The sequence below is a fragment of the Petromyzon marinus genome, chromosome 3, assembly GCF_048934315.1.
Source record: "Petromyzon marinus isolate PM22_M1 ecotype Great Lakes invasive population chromosome 3, UKy_Petmar_22M1.pri1.0, whole genome shotgun sequence".
NCBI lineage: Eukaryota > Metazoa > Chordata > Hyperoartia > Petromyzontiformes > Petromyzontidae > Petromyzon > Petromyzon marinus.
This window is the reverse complement of record NC_133669.1, coordinates 25,244,301-25,262,974: the sequence shown is the minus strand read 5'-3', so window position 1 is coordinate 25,262,974 and position 18,674 is coordinate 25,244,301. Positions and strand designations below refer to the sequence as shown.

The 18,674-nt window shown below is 49.4% G+C and overlaps 1 protein-coding gene across 6 annotated transcripts in view; it reads right to left on the bottom strand.

Annotated features, from left to right (window-relative positions):
- Positions 1 to 18,674, bottom strand: part of LOC116957883 (protein tweety homolog 1-like) — a 143,534-nt gene that overhangs the window by 29,736 nt on the left and 95,124 nt on the right. For all 6 annotated transcript variants that reach the window (XM_032980322.2, XM_076053422.1, XM_076053425.1 and 3 more), the window contains 2 exons: positions 15,921 to 16,013; positions 6,152 to 6,244 (listed from right to left, as the gene is read on the bottom strand). In XM_032980322.2, the coding sequence (XP_032836213.2) occupies positions 6,152 to 6,244; positions 15,921 to 16,013 (186 nt within the window). The remainder of the gene's footprint in view (positions 1 to 6,151; positions 6,245 to 15,920; positions 16,014 to 18,674) is intronic.

Here is an 18,674-nt window from a genome sequence, read left to right as displayed (position 1 = left end):
TGAACAAAACGATTATAATTCATTTGTACGTCGTTCCACGCTCGTAAACGTGGCGATCCAATTGTTTGTGTCGGGTGGTGGAGGGTTCCTGAAGTCACAGTGTTGGCCAGATTACTGTAAACGAATTATGAATAAATTATAAATCATCATATCAGCTGGGAGATAAATTAAACGGGTACTGTTTTTGTAAAAGCGATAAAATAATGCCTTTAACCGAAAGCAATTCACCGTTTTTAATGTGAGCCAAAAACACCAATATTTAACTGCCTTGGGTTAGAGGATTTTATTTTTATATTCGTGTTTGCAAAAGCAATGATCTTGTACACTATAAGACCTCAAATGTGCTTTGTTATTCTGCAGTGCCTATCACACTGCATCACGATTTTAAACTGCTTTGCATCAATGGAAACGTATTCAGGAGTGCCGTATTTCAAATGTATTATTCATAATATTTAAAAATACATAGCATTCAGAATATCTAGCATAATATAGCATTCACATAACATTGCGCAATTGCTTTGGCACTGCTAAGCCAAACATTGCGAGAATACTTTTCAAAGAAAGTTTAAAGCCATGAAAGCAGGGGTTTGTGTACGGTCCTTTTTTTTCGGTTTTTACACTTGGGTTAAACAGCTGTTGATATGCCACTGGTTAATTAAATACTTTATAATTAAATCTATACTCGAACCGCACAGTTTATTTCACCGTTGAACTCGTTATCCACTCAAGCTGCAACACTGCTGAGAAATGTAATCATATCATCGTTGAATTTCCTTTGCTATCCTTGGGGGAATATTGTATTGCACCGCAGTTAATCCGCGTACGAACCAAATACGCACAGGAAAATGTCAGGTCTAATTAACGCGCTTTTAATGTTACCGTGAAAATAGCTTCGAAAAATAAAACCGGTCGTGGTACACTGTACTGCCAGGACATTTTTCCCATTTCCAAATTTCTGTAGAAAAATAGTTGTGGAGCAGGGGAATTTTACTCCATCTATTAGGAATAACATATCTGTGGCTTTGTGCAAGGCCCCCGCCCATCATTGCGGATTAAAGGAAACTTGTCTTTCTATCGTCGTTCATTTCACACATTAACTGGAAGGATCAATAACGGCACTGACTGAGTAGTTGGTGAAAGGGCTACGTAGCGATTCGCTCGGCAATGACTCCTGCACACAAGATCAGCAGGCCACCCCCCTGGCCATCGAGGCGAAACACAGCATCAGCATTGGGAAATGTGACCAAAGAAAATGATTTGTGGCGATTTTCAAGCGGGGACCGGGAGCCTACGTTACAATAAAACTAATCTCTTGTTGCCCGCAATTGCAAACTGCATGATGATAAATGGTTCTGTCATCTAGAGGCATCAAATCAACAAACAGCACGTTGATAAAATGGGCTGAGTGAAAAACTGTCTAAAATATCAATTATATTCATGCTTTTTAGTCATTGCTACGTATTTTCCATCAATGCAGTTCTTCCTGTATATGTTGGTTAATAACATTCTTTCAAAAAACATGTCTACAAAAATCGATAGCTATTATTATTTAATAGGGTAAGAACACGATGCATTTATTTTATCATATGAGCTAAAAGCATTTTAACTGTTTTTGTTTTACCAGTTAAGGTCCACTGAGCTATGTCGCTCTTTTTCAGAAGCCACCTGGCCTCAAATTATATTTCAGTTATGTGGATTATCATGTGGAAATGTATAGCCGCCAAATGCTCTAAATGCATGTTTCTAAATGTGGAGGGATAAACTTGAGGACCTGGAGAAAAAGCCATAAGACCACAGGGAGAACAAATACAGCAGCAGGCGTCAGGGTCGGGTTCGAACCCATGACCTCCTGTATACCTGGCGAGGTAGTTAACATCTCAACATCGTTGTGCCCCAGCACACGTGTGAGGCTATTAACAAGCAGCACGATTGGGGTATGGGAAGACAATACAATCGCACTGCTATCTAACTCTGCATTGATATACACCACGATATGCACCACGATATGCACTACGATATGCACTGCAGAGCAGATCTAGGCTCGCTGTTCAAACAGCGCTTGGAATGTTTGGTAAAACAGCACCGGCCAAGCAGCTGTGTATAATCTTAACCAGGTTTTAAAAACATGCCAAAGAAATCACAAAGCCAGCTGGTGCCATTCAATCTCTCATGACGTTTCGAAATCCCAAACACATGCCGGTGAGAAATGTAAAACCTTTCAACACAATACTGTACAAATAAATTATTATTATTATTATTCTGCTTGGTTACCCAGGAAAGTCTCACTGGGTCCCCATACTCTTTTCAGGAGGATCCTGCCAAGTTCTCGCAATTGCGGGCGATATTGCAGCTACTGTGTGTCACCACAAACAAGTACATTGCAGATAAATGTCCGCATTGGTAATTATTTTGGCCAATACCGGTCCGTTGTATGGAGTGTTTTTCGAGCTATAAGAAGGAGACAAGAGGAGTCAGGGAAGACCCAAGCGGCACAGGGGGAAGAACATACAAACTCCGCACAGCACGGCGGCTGGAGTCAGGAATCGAACCCCAGGCCCTTCTCCGTGCGGTGAGGCCCGAGTGTTACCACGGCACCACCCTGCAACCCAAATAGACGCTCCAATGTTTGTAAAGCGCAAGCCCCTGGAAATTAGATCAAACGAATGCAATGCACAATGCACACGCGTTCCTTCAGCCAGACTTGACGAGTCGCTCTCATGTGAGACAGCGTCCACCGGGGCACCATTCACCGTGTCGGGTGAATCGCGCGGCTCCCAACTCGTTTCGCTTGAAGTGTGTTTCAAGTTTCGCACTGGAACGTGGGGGGGGGGGTGGTATTTTTGTTGTAACACACTTGCCAAGCGCAGGCCCAAAGACCTTTGTTTGGCTGTGGCAGGTCGTGGAGGGTTCTGAATGGCACACATTTTAGCCACGATCGCTAGGTGACCAAAAGCAACAATTAATTATGAATCAGCGCTATCGAAGTTGTAACAGATAAGAGTGAACGTGTTTCTTCAGTTGAGCAAGAGAGACAAGTGTTGTGACTTGCAGTGTGGTGAGTGTGTGGGTTCGTGGGTGAGTGAGGAGGCTGTTGAGCAGCAGTGCGGTGGTTGAACACACAATGTGGATGAGACTAAAGAGTCAATATCTGGAGGAATCAACGAGTCAAGTTCATAGGAACAGTACCCATGGTAGTAGCGATAGAAGAGTGATAAGGAGGTGGCTGCCCCCCGCCGAGTGAGGAAGCGAGTGCCTAGAGAGACACAGTAGGACTGCTTTACAGTGAATTCTGTCAAGTGCAGTGACGTAGTAGCTGGGTTCTCCACCCCAGATATGAACACAGGATTCCAACTTCTGCCAAATTTTTACTTTAAATAATCGTAATAACTGGCACTGTTTTTAATTCTAAGATACCGTATCGCATGTGTAGCTGAATGACTTCCAGTCCTAGCAGGTGATATTCACGCGTCCATTTGTTTTGTACTTGTGCTTTCAAAATGAAAACCAACACGACAGACTTGATGTAGAGTTTTCAAGAATGTGGCCCACTTGACATCATCGCCATGTTCCACCATTTAACAAACTAAGCTCAACCCAGCTGAGCTTCTAGCATGCCGATGGATCACCGGTGCATCCAGGGTGATTCGGTCGAGCAGTCTGTGTGCTGAATTAGCGATTCTACCACTGTACGCAATTATTACAAGAATAATACATAATAATCGAATGCATGGATTTGGCCAGATACGATTTCCATTAAAGTCTCGGTCACCTAACCATGAACAGCAGTCACATGCTGACCTGCGCGGGGGATGCGAGTGTTATTTGTTATAAAACTAAACGGTATACAGTGACCAGAAGACAAACAGACTTGGCCATATTTTTCACCATGTGAAACGCACAGCCCAATATATATATCCATAAACAAGATGAAACTGCATAAGTGACTAAATGAGTATTAAAATGAATACCTACGTTTCTGCATTTGTAAAATCTCATTTTCAACTATTTCTGCATCACGGCTCACAGCTGCGGCGAGATTTACACGGCCCATTGCTGCACAACAAACGTGTAATTAGCGCATGAGTAACGCGCGTCCCTGACAGGCCGCTTTTATGGGGCCCGCCATCAAACTCGCGCACAGCGAACGCACCGCAATAGGCTGATCACGTGCCACGTGCGTGGAGCAGTGGCTCCCGTCTCATGCAGCTCATGCTAATTATCCGGGAGAGAGCAGGGTCAAGACAAAAGTGATTTCCTGCTCAAATCGGCATGGAGGGGGTGCTCATCTCCCGTTTACAGCCCCGAGCCAGTGGTGGAAATTCCACATTCCCACTGCAGGGTTAAGTCTATCCATGGAACAACCACTGTTGACCTCCCCCACAAAGCGGTACTCATGTATGGACCCTGAAGGGATTGGCCGAGTCAACGTGCCACAGAAAGGGTTTGACGATTGTGAGCCACTGAGCCACCTGGCTACATTCGCCACTCCTGAGCAACAATCTTGATGACGGCAACTGCCGTAAGGCGATCTCCAGCCAGCTCACTGCTCCAGTAAACTCGGCTGATTAATACAGAATCATGGACTCAAGGTTAGAGACGAGATCTGTTGTCACATTGTTTTTGTAGCTTTATTTTGGTCTGGTTGTGGTGTAATCGTTTTCTGCAATGTAGATTCATGTTTTGTTTGTTGCGGTTGCACCCGACTTAAGAGCCGCATTGGCTCACAGGGCTATACCTAATAAATGAAACTTGAAACTTGAAGATCTAACGTGAATACTCGAGAGCCCACCCGAAAAAAAAACACGAAATGTAGTAACCTGCTTTGTGCATTACATCGCCGTTTGAGTCAATCCAACGTTTGTCTGAAATCAATAACTCAGGCACATACTGTCCATGCATTGTTCGTGCAAAACCTGCACCGTACGCAAGAGTATCCCAGACGTGGTGATATTCAATCCTTGTCATGTTCCAATGATCATTGTGCCCAAGAGGCAATCGTGGAGAAGAATGTCAGCATTTTTTCACAAGGACTTCCAAAGGACTTATTCGGAAGTGATGGTATGTGAACTGATGAGGTCTGTCGTCAAGGACCACGTGAATCACAGAGGCACAGTGATGTTTTGGAAAGAAAAAAAAAACAGCTTGCCTATGATAACCTGACTCTAACCCTTCCATCAATACCACCTTGAATAAGCCACTGTGTTATTACACGCATTATTAAACTATCAACGTTAACATTCCGAATGAGTTAACGCGTCAGTCTTCTTCACTACGCCAGTAGTGTTGTCATGAAGCGGGACTGTAATTGTTTCCGGTGGAATTATATCTCGTTGGAAGTGAGCGTACGCACACTTCACCTCACCACCACACAGGACCTGCCGAGCAACTCGCTGTGGTGCCCACAAGTTAGCTCGCTGGGTGGACAGAGGCTGCGGGAGTTAGGAAGCTGGCACCGTTGTTTAAACGGTCGTGCCAGGAGATAGAATCAAACTGACGACCGCCGGATTACAAGTCCAGAGTGCTGGCCATTACATCACTATGGCAGCAGTACAAGAGTTATGTTTGTTACGAGACGTGCGTACATATATTGAACTTCCTTCGCACCGTGCGTAGCCAACCGTGCTAATCGGAGGTGCGGGGGAAGGACGAGGAGTCGGGAACCGTGCAGCTATCAATGCGGATATCACGAATGCAAAACGATCTTAACCAACCGAGTTAAAGCAACGTTAATCACATTGCACGGCACTTACTTTCAAATTATATACTTCAGTAATGTCGAGCAGAATAATGATCAGAATAGAGCAATGCGGTGTAACAGGTTAAAGCTACTTTATGGAGAGGTGCAGCACAGTCATTGTGCAGCTAAAGTGCGACTAACGCTTTAGAAAGCGTAAAATATATAAACCCCAGCATGGCCCTAGTCAGGAATATACCCAAAATAGCGACTATTTATCAGACAATTTTCCCTTATTGAATTCAAAAGAGCCACAAACGGCGGAGGCTAGAGAGCCCTCCGCTGCAATGCTCGAAGTGAAAGGGCTTTGCAACTAACGACCAAAAAGTGGACAATTTGCGTGGTTACCACCGCACCGTCACGGACGGCACCGCGGCACCACAGCCAGCGCCAGGTGGGGGCCTTGGGGCCACTTACCTTGTGCAGGCTACGGCAATTCACGAGCGCGGTCAGCTGGTGGATGGAGGTCTCCGTCGCATTCAGCGACCCCTGGATGTTCCACAGCTCCTTCTGAAGACGAATGTGTGGGGGGGCACGAAGAGAAAACAAATCACAGCGGGTGTGAGATGCATTGCGAGCACCGGTAGTGAATACTCCACTCGGCCGATCCTGATCGGTGGAGACCCGCACCTGCGGCGATCTTGATTTGCCCATTACGGCCCGGACTTTAGTCTAAATACATCGACCGGCCGGCCATTGCTTAGTTTGGGACCGTCAAAGAATGTAGGTCCTTTGTTATGCAGCTTTTCCTATGGTGTGTGTGGCTGCCTGCTAGTTAAGCCACATGTTAGACAGTAGTCTCAGTGAAGCGTCTTAAATGATTGTTTTCTACAATGGCAAACTTAACCATCAATTAGTTCGAGCGATGAAATCTTCCTAACTAGTGCCTCAATCTCCCAGGCAGTGTCTCTGTCTCCTGGTGAGGATTTATGTGTCCTGATGAGTGTGACTGTCTCCAGGTGAGTGTGACTGTCTCCTGGTGAGTGTGACTGTCTCCTGGTGAGTGTGACTGTCTCCTGGTGTGACTGTCTCCTGGTGAGTGTGCCTGTCTCCTGGTGAGTGTGACTGCCTCCAGGTGTGACTGTCTCCAGGTGAGTGTGACTGTCTCCTGGTGAGTGTGACTGTCTCCTGGTGAGTGTGACTGTCTCCTGGTGAGTGTGACTGTCTCCTGGTGAGTGTGACTGTCTCCTGGTGAGTGTGACTGTCTCCTGGTGAGTGTGACTGTCTCCTGGTGAGTGTGCCTGTCTCCTGGTGAGTGTGACTGTCTCCAGGTGTGACTGTCTCCAGGTGAGTGTGACTGTCTCCTGGTGTGACTGTCTCTTGGTGAGTGTGACTGTCTCCTGGTGAGTGTGCCTGTCTCCTGGTGAGTGTGACTGTCTCCTGGTGTGACTGTCTCCTGGTGAGTGTGACTGTCTCCTGGTGAGTGTGACTGTCTCCAGGTGTGACTGTCTCCAGGTGTGACTGTCTCCAGGTGAGTGTGACTGTGTCCTGGTGTGACTGTCTCCTGGTGAGTGTGACTGTCTCCTGGTGAGTGTGCCTGTCTCCTGGTGAGTGTGACTGTCTCCAGGTGTTACTGTCTCCTGGTGAGTGTGACTGTCTCCTGGTGAGTGTGACTGTCTCCTGGTGTGACTGTCTCCAGGTGTGACTGTCTCCTGGTGTGACTGTCTCCTGGTGTGACTGTCTCCTGGTGAGTGTGACTGTCTCCTGGTGAGTGTGACTGTCTCCTGGTGAGTGTGACTGTCTCCTGGTGAGTGTGACTGTCTCCTGGTGTGACTGTCTCCAGGTGAGTGTGACTGTCTCCAGGTGTGATTGTCTCCAGGTGAGTGTGACTGTCTCCTGGTGAGTGTGACTGTCTCCTGGTGAGTGTGCCTGTCTCCTGGTGAGTGTGACTGTCTCCAGGTGTGACTGTCTCCAGGTGAGTGTGACTGTCTCCTGGTGAGTGTGCCTGTCTCCTGGTGAGTGTGACTGTCTCCTGGTGAGTGTGACTGTCTCCAGGTGTGACTGTCTCCAGGTGAGTGTGACTGTCTCCTGGTGAGTGTGCCTGTCTCCTGGTGAGTGTGCCTGTCTCCTGGTGAGTGTGACTGTCTCCAGGTGTGACTGTCTCCAGGTGAGTGTGACTGTTTCCTGGTGTGACTGTCTCCTGGTGAGTGTGACTGTCTCCAGGTGAGTGTGACTGTCTCCTGGTGAGTGTGACTGTCTCCTGGTGAGTGTGCCTGTCTCCTGGTGAGTGTGACTGTCTCCAGGTGTGACTGTCTCCAGGTGAGTGTGACTGTCTCCTGGTGAGTGTGACTGTCTCCTGGTGAGTGTGACTGTCTCCTGGTGTGACTGTCTCCTGGTGAGTGTGACTGTCTCCTGGTGAGTGTGCCTGTCTCCTGGTGAGTGTGACTGTCTCCTGGTGTTACTGTCTCCTGGTGAGTGTGACTGTCTCCTGGTGAGTGTGACTGTCTCCTGGTGTGACTGTCTCCTGGTGAGTGTGACTGTCTCCTGGTGAGTGTGCCTGTCTCCTGGTGAGTGTGACTGTCTCCTGGTGTTACTGTCTCCTGGTGAGTGTGACTGTCTCCTGGTGAGTGTGACTGTCTCCTGGTGAGTGTGACTGTCTCCTGGTGTGACTGTCTCCAGGTGTGACTGTCTCCTGGTGTGACTGTCTCCTGGTGTGACTGTCTCCTGGTGAGTGTGACTGTCTCCTGGTGAGTGTGACTGTCTCCTGGTGAGTGTGACTGTCTCCAGGTGAGTGTGACTGTCTCCAGGTGAGTGTGACTGTCTCCTGGTGTGACTGTCTCCAGGTGAGTGTGACTGTCTCCTGGTGAGTGTGACTGTCTCCTGATGAGTGTGACTGTCTCCTGGTGAGTGTTGATGTGTCCTGGTGAGTGTGACTGTCTCCAGGTGAGTGTGACTGTCTCCTGGTGAGTGTGACTGTCTCCTGGTGAGTGTGACTGTTTCCTGGTGTGACTGTCTCCAGGTGAGTGTGACTGTCTCCTGGTGAGTGTGACTGTCTCCAGGTGAGTGTGACTGTCTCCAGGTGAGTGTGACTGTCTCCTGGTGAGTGTGACTGTCTCCTGGTGTGACTGTCTCCAGGTAAGTGTGACTGTCTCCAGGTGAGTGTGACTGTCTCCAGGTGAGTGTGACTGTCTCCTGGTGTGACTGTCTCCTGGTTAGTGTGACTGTCTCCTGGTGAGTGTGACTGTCTACAGGTGTGACTGTCTCCTGGTGTGACTGTCTCCTGGTGAGTGTGACTGTCTCCAGGTGAGTATGACTGTCTCCTGGTGAGTGTGACTGTCTCCTGGTGAGTGTGACTGTCTCCAGGTGAGTATGACTGTCTCCTGGTGAGTGTGACTGTCTCCAGGTGAGTGTGACTGTTTCCTGGTGTGACTGTCTCCAGGTGAGTGTGACTGTCTCCTGGTGTGACTGTCTCCAGGTGAGTGTGACTGTCTCCAGGTGAGTGTGACTGTCTCCAGGTGAGTGTGACTGTCTCCAGGTGAGTGTGACTGTCTCCTGGTGAGTGTGACTGTCTCCTGGTTTGACTGTCTCCAAGTGAGTGTGACTGTCTCCTGGTGTGACTGTCTCCTGGTGAGTGTGACTGTCTCCTGGTGAGTGTGACTGTCTCCTGGTGAGTGTGACTGTCTCCTGGTGTGACTGTCTCCAGGTAAGTGTGACTGTCTCCAGATGAGTGTGACTGTCTCCAGGTGAGTGTGACTGTCTCCTGGTGTGACTGTCTCCTGGTTAGTGTGACTGTCTCCTGGTGAGTGTGACTGTCTCCAGGTGTGACTGTCTCCTGGTGTGACTGTCTCCTGGTGAGTGTGACTGTCTCCAGGTGAGTATGACTGTCTCCTGGTGAGTGTGACTGTCTCCAGGTGAGTGTGACTGTTTCCTGGTGTGACTGTCTCCAGGTGAGTGTGACTGTCTCCTGGTGTGACTGTCTCCAGGTGAGTGTGACTGTCTCCAGGTGAGTGTGACTGTCTCCAGGTGAGTGTGACTGTCTCCAGGTGAGTGTGACTGTCTCCGGGTGAGTGTGACTGTCTCCTCGTTTGACTGTCTCCTGGTGTGACTGTCTCCTGGTGAGTGTGACTGTCTCCAGGTGAGTGTGACTGTCTCCTGGTGAGTGTGACTGTCTCCAGGTGAGTGTGACTGTCTCCTGGTGAGTGTGACTGTCTCCTGGTGAGTGTGACTGTCTCCTGGTGAGTGTGACTGTCTCCTGGTGAGTGTGACTGTCTCCTGGTGAGTGTGACTGTCTCCAGGTGTGACTGTCTCCTGGTGAGTGTTGATGTGTCCTGGTGAGTGTGACTGTCTCCAGGTGAGTGTGACTGTCTCCTGGTGTGACTGTCTCCAGTGTTGATGTGTCCTGGCCACTGTGTATGACCAAGAGAGGAGTGGGGTTGGAGGGACGGTGAGGTGGTTACTGCACTCACTATGAACTCAGTGGCGAGTGATGTCTGAACTGGGTCTGGGCCTAATGCCACGCTGGTTGGTGAAGGTCACCAACCCACACTGACCAGCATGGTGAAATATGGTCACACAACCACCATTACTGACATGGCGTAGGGAAAGCTTTATCTAGCAGTTGATTGATAAATTGACAAAAGGCTGTAAATTATAAGTTTAAGTTATGATATTTACGTCATCTCACAATGTGTTCACATCACGATGGTATTTTAGAATTGGTAAATGTGAATTTGGGTAGGCTGGTGGTCTACACAGACACACACATGCCGCTCGTAATCTGCACGTTCATATGGCCTTCACGAGGCACGCAATGTCACGTACGCGCACATGCATCATACGTACGTGGAGCGCAGCATTGCACATTTACATGTTAACCACCCCGTAGACTCCTCATCCGTGCAGTCAAAGTAAATCGTACATAAATCTCTCTCACAGGCAGGACGCTCACGTGAGGAGCACACTAAACTGTCACCCAAAATGACGGGACCGAATTACAGCGGGGCAAGCAACGCCTCCACGCACAGGCCATGAACAAATCCGTGTCGTCGACGACGCGACAATAGCAGAAATGAAGCACGTACAAAGTGAACCGTTGTTCAGGCCAACAGCGCCTCGGATGCTGCCATGGTATCGCAGTGATGACGAATAGGAGGAAGAAACATTGCAAGCGGTGGTGCCGTAGCCCTGCGAGGGTGGGTGTTGGAGCGGCGAGCGATGCCGACAACTGACAGGCTGGTGTGCTATCTCGTTGCCGTGGTTAAATAGACGTCGTCCCCGTTTCAATGTTTATTTATGGGTTTATTGTCGGCCCGACTTGTAACCGCCCCGCTGGGGACAGGTCAAGACCCCACGGTTTTGAGAAAGGCTGATTTAATGGGTCACTTGATAGCGACAGACATTAACGTTGTGACTGATAAAATAAATAAATGAATGTCAAAGTAATTGATAATAAAAGTGAAATATCGCAACCGTGGAAATGTGGCCATTTAAATACCACGATGATGTTACACAGTTAAAACATTATGATGAAATGAAAGCACCACGTGTTAAAGATAAATAAACTGCTGTAACATTCACTTCTCTTTTTTTTATGTTGTATTAATTAGTATTAATTGAAATTCAAATCGTTTAATTCCAGGACACTCTGCATGAACTTGACATATGAACGTGTTTCGGCTTGATGTAAACTCAAAGTGCGTTGCTTCAGTCTATCTGTATTCTGGTGAGACAGATCAATCAAGCGACTGCATAGGCAGTGGTGCACAGGCACAACTGCACAAACACTCGCCACAATTTGTGATTGACACTGACATTTCTAGTGGGCTGACATTTCAAAAGGTAAACCGAATAAACATGTTTTTTTATCATAATCGTTCATTTTTTTAATCAAAATATTTCACTTTTTAGGAACTTTCCACGTCTTATCCGAGAAGGGAGGGCCACGTAGACTTCAAAGGGGAGTCTGCCTAGAACATTCTACCCGCCTTATGAACACCACCCGTCCGCAGGAGAGACACGTGCGCTTTCCTACGCATCTTTTTTGTTTTACAGATTTCACCCAGAAAACCCCTTGAGATGGGACCCCTCGTGTGGACGGGTGCCATGGGTGTCGGTCGGCGCACGTTCAGCGGACGCATCCGAAGCGCAAGGCAGCGTGCGTGACAAATGTGGAGAGAGCATTTCGAATTCTCCATTTCTGGTTAGCGTACGACGCCGTGGAGGCCACTACACGCACGAAGGCTTCCTTGGCTGAGTGTGTGGCGATGTTCCCGTGTGGGTCCAGCCGCTCCGTGCGTGTGAGCGTGGCTGAATGTGTGGCGATGTTCCCGTGTGGGTCCAGCCGCTCCGTGTGAGCGTGGCTGAGTGTGTGGGGACGTCCCCGTGTGGGTCCAGCCGCTCCGTGCGTGTGAGCGTGGCTGAGTGTGTGGGGATGTTCCCGTGTGGGTCCAGCCGCTCCGTGCGTGTGAGCGTGGCTGAGTGTGTGGCGATGTTCCCGTGTGGGTCCAGCCGCTCCGTGTGAGCGTGGCTGAGTGTGTGGCGATGTTCCCGTGTGGGTCCAGCCGCTCCGTGCGTGTGAGCGTGGCTGAGTGTGTGGCGATGTTCCCGTGTGGGTCCAGCCGCTCCGTGCGTGTGAGCGTGGCTGAGTGTGTGGGGATGTCCCCGTGTGGGTCCAGCCGCTCCGTGGGTGTGAGCGTGGCTGAGTGTGTGGGGATGTCCCCGTGTGGGTCCAGCCGCTCCGTGGGTGTGAGTGTGGCTGAGTGTGTGGGGATGTCCCCGTGTGGGTCCAGCCGCTCCGTGGGTGTGAGCGTTGCTGAGTGTGTGGGGATGTCCCCGTGTGGGTCCAGCCGCTCCGTGCGTGTGAGCGTGCCTGAGTGTGTGGGGATGTCCCCGTGTGGGTCCAGCCGCTCCGTGCGTGTGAGCGTGGCTGAGTGTGTGGGGATGTCCCCGTGTGGGTCCAGCTGCTCCGTGTGAGCGTGGCTGAGTGTGTGGGGATGTCCCCGTGTGGGTCCAGCCGCTCCGTGCGTGTGAGCGTGGCTGAGTGTGTGGAGATGTTCCCATGTGGGTCCAGCCGCTCCGTGTGTGTGAGCGTGGCTGAGTGTGTGGGGACGTCCCCGTGTGGGTCCAGCCGCTCCGTGTGAGCGTGGCTGAGTGTGTGGGGATGTCCCCGTGTGGGTCCAGCCGCTCCGTGTGAGCGTGGCTGAGTGTGTGGGGATGTTCCCGTGTGGGTCCAGCCGCTCCGTGCGTGTGAGCGTGGCTGAGTGTGTGGGGATGTCCCCGTGTGGGTCCAGCTGCTCCGTGTGAGCGTGGCTGAGTGTGTGGGGATGTCCCCGTGTGGGTCCAGCCGCTCCGTGCGTACGAGCGTGGTGCTTCACAGTGGCGCAGCAAGAATGAGCGTCGTGTGCCGTTCCAGACGTATGGATTTCTTTTCCAAAATCATACATTACATTGTAGGATCCAAGTGCCGTGAGTGATACCGAGGCAAGAATGCGCCTTACAGAGTCGCTAAGCACAGGGCGCAAAGGCCCAAAACGTCAAGCAGCCAGCAGCAAACGGCACTATCAAAGTTGTAATCGAGAAGAGAATGCATGTTTTGTTAATTAAGGTTATTATTGTACGAACCTTGAGATGTTCGCAGGAAATTCCAAAGAAGAGCAGTGCGTGGGAAGAAGCAGAAAGATAAGAGTTGTAACCTACAGTGTGGTGGTTGAACACAGTGTGGTGTGCTGTATGGTTTACAGATCACAGCCAAAGGTGTCCTTAGGAACCTAGGGCAAAGGTTCCAACCCATATTTATTATAATGTTCAGATATAAAAGGATTTTGTTTAAAAAGCTTTAACTCGCAAACATATCTTAAACCAGTGAATGTAAAAGTTTTATTTGTAACCGGCCATCTGTGTTTTTATGTAAATTATCTGGTGATGCTGCATGGACCTGGAAGAGGCTTGGAAGCAGAAGTGTCATGTTTGATTTTTAATGAAGCATATTATTAATTAATTTGCATACCAAACGCATTCATTAATGTAAATCCTTGGCATGGTAAAACGTTCAGATTAGGTGTCCAGTTAAAAGTTTATGTACATAGATAGACTGTTGCCACTTTGAGCATACATCAAATGAAATATTGACAGGCTGTGTGTGTCTAATCTAGATTTCACTTTGTATGTGCTTCGTTTCTGATGTGACACATTCTCGACTCAAATGGGATATGACATCTCTCCAAAAACATTGTAGGCCGGTCTGTATACAGTAAAACCTGCGTTAGTGTGTTCCAAAACCTTGTTGCAGTTCAGTTGTATTTATCAAATCCTTTCATTGCATCTCACACTCCGCTATAGTTTTGCAAAACTACGGTGAAACAAAGCTGGTTCTTCGAATCGCTGACCGACTACAAAGTTAACAGTCCACAGAGATCCAAATAAAATGACTTGCGGACAGCCGGTGACAATTTATTTGGCCCTTGGCCTGGTCTGTACACAGGTTCCACTGTATACACCACTGATGGTCTCTAGTGGACAGCAGCCATCAGAAAACCCAGAATGTGTTTGTTGTTGAACGCTTACTTACAGTTTTCTCAAAATAGCTATAGTAAAGTTGTCCCGTAGTCCGGACCGATTGTAAAGGGTAAGACTGGTGGCAGGTGAATAATGAAAATATCATAAAGAATGAGCGAGAACACGGGTGGATTAACGAGCAAAAGCGATGAATGTAGAAATAAAAATGTTAAATCATAAGTAGTGACAGCATTTCCCACACCCGCCCATCCTCTTCTTCCTCCCCTAATAACCTTGTGTTTCTACGTTGTCCCTTTAACAACGCTTGGGTAATTGCTTATTGACCTTTATCAGGGCACCCTTTAATATAACTACCTACTTAAAAGATTTAAAAAAAAATGCGTGCTTCGAAATTCACGTTTGGTTTATCCAATGCTGCTGCTGCTGCGTTGTTGTTTTGTTTTTTTCATCAACGGAGCTGTCGCTCGTGGCAGCGTAACGAGGCCGGAGCGCCGAGCGGCACGCGGAGCCTCAGGGCGGCACGCGGAGCCTCGGGGCGGCACGCGGAGCCTCGGGGCGGCACGCGGAGCCTCGGGGCGGCACGCGGAGCCTCGGGGCGGCACGCGGAGCCTCGGGGCGGCACGCCGAGCCGCAGGAGCCCTGGGACAAATGCTCCCGTGCCATGGCCGCTGCACTTTGCGGAGTCAAGCGCGAGAAGCGATGCCCTCGAGTAGGGGCGCGTCACACATTGTGTACATTTGAACCGCAACACTGGCCTGTCATTTGCCTAAGGAGAGCGTAGATGGAAAGTGAAATAACAAAATGAATTTCAAATATACCCCAATGTCGCACTCACCGTTGCTGTAAATGGCAGCTGTATTGTGAGTGAAAAGATTTGGCATGTAAGATAACTATGTAAACTGCCTACTGGTAATTCATTATTTTAGTACTTTTTTTTCGTCATTAAGGACAAACTTCAGATGAATAGAGGTGGAATTTGGACAGAGTGATGGTTTAGACGGGTTAAACACTCTGCCAGGCTCCTGAATTCGAGGTAACAGTCCACGGTGGCACTCAATTCACCCAACCTAATTAATTGTTGAAGTTAATTGTGTAAATGTAACCCTGTAAATGTCGGCATTAATTCGAGCAGGGATCATTGATATGCTGTCTAGGGGCCACAAGAAGCCTCCCAGGTGACGTGTGAACCAAAGCGAGCGCTCGCACACACATCCGCAGCTTCCTTCCGTCTCTACTGCGGACGCGACGTGTCTCTGTGTTGATTTCATCTTGACTTGAAAACATTCCATCTGGCTTTATTTGTGCCGTGTTGTGCAGATTTGGGGTAGGGTGCGCGCTGGGTAAGGTGTGGATGGTAACAGTGCTGTTCTGTAAACAGCGTGGTGAAAACCACAGCAAGAAAATTTTCTTGCTGTGGTATTCAAACCCGATAATGATTGCTTGTGTTGCAGTCGAAACGTCGTGAGAATGTTATTTTTTATATTTTTAGTATTTTATTGTTTCCCTTCAGCGTAGTGAATGTTGTGCTGTGTGAACTTAGTTGTGTGTATCGTGAGTGGGTGTCTGTGTGGGATGTGTGCGTGTGTTTTAATATTTGCAGGGGGCTCTGCAAGTGTTGCAATGAAAAAAAACAACTTGCTCAAAAGCTTTGCCGTTAAACAAAGACAAAATGTAAAACCGGCTCCGTGAAAGAATTGCTCTGTGCGAGGTGTGCAGAGTGTGGGAGCGCTACCTGCATGGCAGGGAATTCCTGCACAGCGAAGATGATGAGCTCCAGTACCAGGGACTGCAAGTCCGACAGGATGCGGAGGCTGCCCGTCATCTTCTGCAGGAGACACGCCCCCGACAGCGCTCCGACAAACGGGCGACAACCTCGCGAGAACATCGGCACAATCGACATGCCGGGCAGCCCAGGCGCGACGAGCACACGGTCAATCGGGCTGGGGTAAAACGGTGACTCGAGCTAGGGTATAACAATCACTCGGGCTGGGGTATTACGGTCAATCGGGCTGGGGTATAACGGTCAATCGGGCTGGGGTATTACGGTCAATCGGGCTGGGGTATAACAATCACTCGGGCTGGGGTATAACGGTCACTCGGGCTGGGGTATAACGGTCAATCGGGCTGGGGTATTACGGTCAATCGGGCTGGGGTATAACAATCACTCGGGGTGGGGTATAACGGTCACTCGGGCTGGGGTATAACGGTCACTCGGGCTGGGGTATTACGGTCAATCGGGCTGGGGTATAACAATCACTCGGGCTGGGGTATAACGGTCACTCGGGCTGGGGTATAACGGTGACTCGGGCTGGGATATAACGGTCACTCGGGCTGGGATATAACGGTCACTCGGGCTGGGGTATAACGGTCACTCGAGCTGGGGTATAACGGTCACTTGGGCTGGGGTATAACGGTCACTCGGGCTGGGGTATAACAATCACTCGGGCTGGGGTATAACGGTCACTCGGGCTGGGGTATAACGGTCACTCGGGCTGGGGTATAACGGTCACTCGGGCTGGGGTATAACGGTCACTCGAGCTGGGGTATAACGGTCACTTGGGCTGGGGTATAACGGTCACTCGGGCTGGGAATTCCAAACGCCAGTCCCCGCCTCCCACCACCGCGCTACGTCTTTCCCCATATACCTTTTGACTCCTCTCATTAAAATACAATAGAGAGTCGCCCCACGCTGCACACGCCCGATGATTGCTCAAAAACATCCCACGTGGCGCACACGCAACGAGATCTCAATCTTAATTTGAATTGGATCTCTCTCTCTCTCTCTCAATTTGAATCCGCTCGCTCTACAGAGACCCGATTCAAGTGAAGACCGAGATCTCAGTGTGCGTGTAAATTAGCCACGTGATGCAGACAGCGCTACCTGCTTTGCGCGTCGTCACGTGCGACGTGTTTAACAATCATCAGACACGTTGGGTGTGAAACGGCGGTGGGTGCTGCGGACTGTACTTTGGAAAATCCCACACCGGAGCACACGGCCATACACAGATTTTCAGTGAACATTTCTGAATATGCAACTACCACCACCACCTTCCATGAGTAGCAAATCATCGCTAACAGTGGCTTCATCTCCAAAGCACGAGTGCAAGATAACGTGACAGGAATGCACGCACACACACACACACGCACATGTAAAAACATCCCACAACACATAAACAGTCGCATTGTTGTGCCACCAAGCACCTCTCAAGGCCGTCACAATATCCGAGGGGGTGGCGTGGTCAGCACCATGCATTGACACCTTTTATTCCCCATTTCTGGCATCTGCACACCATACCAGGTACTCATTTAAGGCTGAGTGGGCCTAAGAGTGGCCCAAGACATGTTCTGCTATGGCTTGCCACCGATGCAAGCCGTGGCCCGGAATCGAACTTAAGTAATTAAGTTCCCAGCTCAGTGCGTGAACCGCTTCGCCACTGCTCCACACGCACACTCACACACAGACAAGTTAAACAAATACATGCACACGTTTTCCCACAATCGCCTCCCTTCAAGTGGTGTTTTGAAAGGGCAACCTTCAAGACAAATTCCGCGGCGAAGATTTCAACCTGGTGACTCTGTACCACGTGCACTGTATCAAACCCATTAAATCATCCAATGCACAATTCAGAGCAACAGCTCTCACATCAACGACTGAATACCAAGGGAGCTTTTGTATTGACACATGTGCGAGTGTGCATGTGTACAGATAGTCAAAGCGATCTCCTGCATCGTGGCGGTGCTCATCTCCTGTTTACAGCCCTGAGCCAGTGGTGGAAATTCCACATTCATACGGCTGGGGCGAGTCTTTGCATAGGATACCACAGTTGGACTTTGCCACGAAGCGGTACGCATTTCATCGGCCGCAGAGGAATGATGGGCTGAGTCAACCCCCCAGCCAGGATTTGAACTCGCAAACTTCTGCCTGCGTGACGCTCGCTGTACCGCTGAGCCACGTGGCCGGCGCTTACAACATCGCGTAAGTCATAAGCGTTAAATGGGTTTGATAAACGACGTGGGAGCCGAACCGCTCATGAGGGAGGCGAAGGCTCAAAGGGCGGCCGGGAGGAGAGGACGGGGAGGGGGGGTTCTTGAGGAGTTCCAGGGTCGATGTCGTGCCCAGGCAGTGCCGGACTCTCCTAGTAGCACAAGTAGCTACAACATATGTAGTAGCTACACGTGTAGTAGCGACTACACATGCAGTTGCTACGGGCTCCGCACTTTCAAGGGCCCCGCGCTAAACGCTTTCAAGCTATCAATTCCGGTTCATTGATTCTGCCCTGGCTCTATTACTATAGTACTATACCTGCCCTAAACTTTTATGAACGACTGGGTGTTTAAGGTTAGCGAATTGCCGTATTATCTGGCTGTATAGCGAATGAAAAAATACAATTACTTTACTGTGCAAGTAAAGAAATGTGTGTGTTTTAATATGTATGTATTTGTAAAAAAAAAATGTAGGGCCCCTTCATAACACATGCTACAGGCC